The 5,588-nt window shown below is 40.4% G+C and overlaps 2 protein-coding genes across 2 annotated transcripts in view; one reads left to right on the top strand and one right to left on the bottom strand.

Moving 5' to 3' along the window:
- Window positions 1-1,823, top strand: part of gtf2f1 (general transcription factor IIF, polypeptide 1) — a 4,746-nt gene extending 2,923 nt beyond the window's left edge. The window contains 4 exon segments of the mRNA XM_080511898.1: window positions 63-204; window positions 301-313; window positions 315-437; window positions 1,325-1,823. Of these exon segments, the coding sequence (XP_080368024.1) occupies window positions 63-204; window positions 301-313; window positions 315-437; window positions 1,325-1,529 (483 nt within the window). The 3' untranslated portion in view covers window positions 1,530-1,823.
- A 719-nt stretch (window positions 1,824-2,542) lies between these two features.
- alkbh7 (alkB homolog 7) lies at window positions 2,543-4,435 on the bottom strand. Its single transcript, XM_080512035.1, has 4 exons — window positions 4,079-4,435; window positions 3,291-3,464; window positions 3,085-3,209; window positions 2,543-2,987 (listed from the first exon to the last, which is right to left on the bottom strand). The coding sequence occupies exons 1-4, from the start codon at window positions 4,343-4,345 to the stop codon at window positions 2,867-2,869; spliced, it is 687 nt and encodes a 228-aa protein (XP_080368161.1). The 5' UTR covers window positions 4,346-4,435; the 3' UTR covers window positions 2,543-2,866.
- Window positions 4,436-5,588: the final 1,153 nt, after the last annotated feature.

Here is a 5,588-nt window from a genome sequence, read left to right as displayed (position 1 = left end):
ATTTTAACCTTTCGGTTTCTTTCCTCGTCCTCGCCGCCCCGTTCCTTTGCCGCTTTGCTCAGAAAAAACGCACGCCCCCGAAACGTGCCGGCGGCCGAGGCTCGGCAGGCAGCTCCAGGACCGGCAGTCGTCCCGGGACGCCGTCCATCGACCCTGCGTCCACCTCCAGTACGCTCCGGGCCGCAGCCAGCAAGCTTGAGCAAGGTGCTCGCTCAGAAAAGCGATGCAGCTGTAGAAAATGCAGGACTCCTTATTTGTGAAACGTATCTCCAATCCAGTTCACTCTTCCTTTTTTCACAGGAAAAAGACAAACCCCAGCCTCCGACCGACTCCCCTGCTGCCAAAAGGCTGAAGATGGAACCGAACAGTCAGAGTCCTGCTCCATCTGGGAAGAGCACACCTCAACCCCCATCGGGCAAATCCACGCCCAGCTCAAGGTACTTTGTTCCTCTCTGCCTCAAAGTCACACACACTCCTGAAAACGTACCGTAAGAGACGATACAATTGACTGTAGGGACGTGTGTTGGTCTCAATAACTTACAAAACAGTGTAGTCATTCTTATTAGATAAAGCTAAAGAGGCCAGGTTGAGATGATGTGGACATGTGATTCGTAAAGGTGTGCAAATATTGAACAAAAACTGAAGGTGTGAGGCAGAAGAAGTCAGCGATTATTTATTAATGTAACACTAAAGGAGACAGATGAACTGTTGTGGTGGCCTAACCACTATACCACTGTGAAGTATCATTATTATTGGGGAGTAAATAGCAACTTGTACTTGTTTTCGTTCATTCAGAGTAGTGAATTTGCCTTTATAATTATTTTTTTCTTTTTTACAATATCTCTTTATGTTGGATAACTTGTCTCCTTGCTTTGCTCTTTTGCCACCTGCCACAAGATGGCAGTAAAGTAATGTGTTGACAGCGAACAAAAACATTTATATATAAACAAATATTAAATCGATACAGTAAAGTTTTAAATTGAGCTTTACAAGCTTCTGAGTTAGTTTCTAATAACATGTTTTCCAACAATTTGAATTTAAGTTTTTATTGCATCAATAAAAATAAAAAAAGCAACATTTGATACCTTTATTAGTTGATCATGAAAACACACCATGCTTTAAAATTTTATTGGGATACTTTGATCTTTTAAGTATTTTTGTGACCCACATTGTAACCACAAATTATTTTGACATGATTTCTGAGAAACTCCCAAGGTTTCTCTCACCATTACAGTGAATCAAACGGTTTGGAGGATTGTAATTATGGCCTCGATAGCCAGTTTGAATGAGGTCAAACTGTTTTGGTTTGTGTCTTCCCCCACAGCGACGTGCAGCTCACAGAGGAAGCCGTCCGCCGGTACCTGATCCGCAAGCCAATGACCACCAAAGACTTGCTGAAGAAGTTCCAGACCAAGCGTACGGGCCTGAGCAGCGAGCAGACGGTCAACGTGCTGGCACAGATCCTCAAGCGTCTCAATCCAGAGCGCAAGAACATCAACGACAAAATGCACTTCTACCTCACCGAGTAGCGAGTGTGAGATGAAGACCAACCTCTTACTGTGAAGTGTTGATTTGACATCCAGCCATTCAAGGAAGGCTTTTCCACTGCTGTGACTTTCCACAGCAGTAGAAGCTGGAAATGTAATGTGATTTGTTCACCACTTCCAGGTTGTTTTTCATAGTTTGACATCTCACATTACATGACGAGCGATAATGTCAGGTGTATAGTTTCTCTAGAGGTTGAAGCTCTTTAAATTGGATCGTTGATTAAATGCTTGTTTGTTTTTTCGTAGTTGGAAACTTTTCTAATAAAATCAACAAAAAAAATTTTTCCCTTTAAAAGTCACATGCATGTTATGTTTATCTTGTGAAAAATCTTTGTTCTTTAGTAGCTTTTGCCTTCATTGAGAAACATTGAAACAGAAGCACAAGTAACACTTTTAACATTTTTCTAGGCACTGCTGCAGTTGCTCATAGTATCTGTTGTTAAGATTAACTGAGATGATTTGATGAACACAGTTCCGATTTGGGGGGAACGTATGTCTTGGAGTTTGCAGTTCGCCTTCATGCAAGACTGGTGTGAGGATCGCTTTGACCTGGCTGAAAGGACTCGCTGATCTCACTTTACTAGTACAGACATCATTTCCCTGTTGGTGGATGCATATTGTACATCTGCAAACTGAAGTCAATGATGACTTAGGTTATTGGTTTTTTTCCGAACACACCATGAAATCTAGTTTTTCTGCCAAACGCAACTTCATAGGTTGATGATGGAGCACAAAGCATGTTTGTTTCAGCTGCCAACACTAAAACGATGGATCATATTTAAAGAGGGCGAGGAAAACTGCAAATGTATTTTTCTCATTACTTAAAAAATATCCTATTTTTGCGTTTTCAAACTGAACCAGGACAAACATCTATTGTATTCACATTGGTTTATTTGCTAAAGTGCACTGAAAAGGCCTCACAAAGTGTCTTGTGTATCATATGGTTGTAAAGGAACACACCAAAACGATCACAGTAAATACATTGTTGACCTGCTTTCGGAGCCAGAGTTGACTGGTGCCAGTTAGTATTGAAGTCTTTGGACAGAGTTGATCTACAGTGATTTAAAGTCACCAATAACTTCCAAGCATGTCTTCAGACTGTGGGAGGAAACCAGACTCCATGTAAAGTCCACACACAAAGGCCCTGGCCTGAAAGCTTAACCTCATTAACTCAATGGACATAATTTTCCTGTTCTGTTAAGACAGAATTCATTAGTATTTTTGTGCCAATTGCAGCAAATCTCACAGGAGATTGTGGACACAGTCCTTCTCAGTGCTGTCTCTAATCTTCCAATCCCCAGGCTGAGGCAAAGTGGATGCTATCCTGGAAGGTTACGGCAGATGACCGAGATACGGCGCTGCCGCGGCACTCTCTGTCCATTGAACACAGAGTCCTCATCCTTCAGGATCTCATGAGTGAAGTTATATCTGGCTTGGTCCCTGTACAGGCGGAAAAAAACCAACAATATATTGTTATGTATCTTGCACACCCACACACATCCTCCATGAAGTGATATCCACAGGTAACATTTGTTACCTCAGTACATATAGGGAGCGTCGAGGCAGCAGCAGGTCCAGCCATTCATGGGTGGCGTCCTCTTTTACTAACCGCATGATGCTGTCTGATAAAAGACTCAACCCGGCAATGGTGCTGCCGCAGAACTGAAGCAATAAGCAAAATGATTAGATCACAAACTATTGTATTTGAATGTGTTTCCCGAAGTTTAGTCAAGAGAAACCCACCTTTACACTGTCGATGTGGGGTTTGATGTAGCCCCTTTCGTCCAAATCTAGGATGTGCACCGGGCCGAGGAGCCGACTGCCCTCTCTGAAGGCTACGGATCGGACACGAATGAAGATCTCTTCGCACGCTCCGCCCCAACTCAAACGCTCAGTTTCTCTGTATCCGTGAATCGCCTGAATGTAAGTGAGCACATCAGAGTTAAAGTTGCCATTATTGCCAACTGAACTGCATCTCCAGTGAACTCAAACTGTTTGAACTTAGATACAAAGCAGGTGAACTCACATTTTTTAAGTGTAAGTCTTGAAGGACTATATTTTAACAAACTGCATATAATTGGAGATGATTAGAAATTACGTTGTAATGAGGTTTTGCAAAAAATGTTCCTTAACCTGTCTGTTCAAGCGACTGAACACCTATGTATTTAAGATTACAAAATCAGCTCGCAATGTACACATGCAAGCCTTTATTACATCTGTGTAATGACACAGTCACAGGAAAGTCAATATTACTTTGTTAAACTACGCAGTAGAATGGGAGAGAAAAGTAGTTAAAGTGTGGCATCATTGTTGATGCCTGACAATCTGAAGCAGAAATATAATCATTGTTAGCTCAGCAGATATAAGAATGAGATCAATCATGTACATTATATTTATAGTTGTCAAATCAGTAAGTTGATCTGAACCAAATTAAGCCGTCCTGTAATAGCTATCCCAGCAATATAAAAGAAAAGATTTGCTTTCATTGAATGTCATTCACACATTGGGTTCATGTGCTCACAATCACGTACATCGTCCCAGTGGTCAAACTCGTATCTTTTCTTCCTCAGGCCTGGCTCCAGCTCTCTCGTGAGAGCAGCCTCCTCCTCCTCGGTGATGAATCCCGGCTTCACCTCCACCTGAGAGCCGAGGCGCCCCACCAGCTCCGGGCTGGACCCCACAATGAGAGCCTCATCCCGCAGCGGGGACCGGCCGCCGCTGGCACAGGAGCTCAGACGGAGCCTGCCGGGAGCCGAGGGTTTGTTAATCTGCTTCAAAACACTCACCAACAATCTCATTCTCCTCGTTTAACTAATAATAGCCCGCCAAATTAAACAATCCAATCTGTCGTCTCCTGTGTTTTGACACAAGTCAAGCTGCGATGGGAGGCGCCATCTTTAAACCGCAGTGCATTGTGGGTACTGTTGTAGTTTTGGGATGATACCGTTTTCAGATATATTCTTTTTGCAAGATTTAAGTTAGTTTTCATATTATTGTAGACATCGACAATTCAAATATTAATAGTAATCATATACTATTTTAAATTAATATTTTAGACTACAAGGTTTTTTTTTGTTTTTGGCACCTGATCAAACTGCATTGGCCAAATGTTTGTACACATGTATATTGAGTAACAACATTTCACGAGCCTTTTTTCTTTCTTTCTTTCTTTCTGTCTTTTGTTTCTTTAAAGTTGTTTTCTTATAACTTCGTATTAAACCTTTACAGTGGTTATTTATTTATTTATTTACTTACTTACTAACTTACTTACTTACTTACTTACTTACTTACTTACTTACTTACTTACTTACTTACTTACTTACTTACTTACTTACTGACTGACTTATCTTTACACCTTTGTTTTTACCTTTATCTTGGAGCTTTTGGAATGGGTGCACATCTTATGCTTCAGTTCTCCACCGGAGCTGCAGAGGGCAGTAAGCACCGATGTTTAAAAAAACAAACACTCCAGTCAAGTTTAATTACAAAAGTACCATTCAGACGTCAGGCAACGTCTTTTACAATAACTTGGAAAAACATTAAAATGTTACGTTTAAGGAACAATAGAATTGCCTTTAACATAATTTAAAAAAGAAATTGCAAAAGCAAGAAAATTATTAAAACACTAGAAGTTTAATTTGAAACCAAACATTAAAATCAAAATGCAAAAGCAAGACATTACATTGTTACATAAAACAAATAAAGCTAATGCAACCATATTTTACATATAAAAATAAATAGCTCAGCAATGTTTATAAAAGAAAGTTGAATATCTCTTCCATCGCTTAACAGCAATGATTTAGCCATTGATTTAAATAAGGTAAATAAGCCAACCTCAGATGTTCTGAAAGTTTGTTAGTAGAGAGTGTTGAGTAGAGAACTTGAAAGCTGCTTCAGCTTGCTTGGTTTTTATGATGTGAATGTTGAGTTAGAGTTTTCCAGATGATCTAAAGTTTCTGAGCGCTTCCTAAGTTACCAGTGAATCAGAGATGTGTTTATTGCTTCACTGACACCATAAGTGAATTGTATCCTTTGACAGAA

The sequence above is a fragment of the Blennius ocellaris genome (assembly GCF_963422515.1).
Source record: "Blennius ocellaris genome assembly, chromosome: 16".
NCBI lineage: Eukaryota > Metazoa > Chordata > Actinopteri > Blenniiformes > Blenniidae > Blennius > Blennius ocellaris.
The sequence above is the reverse complement of the archived record's forward strand: the minus strand, read 5'-3'. Positions and strand labels throughout refer to the sequence as shown.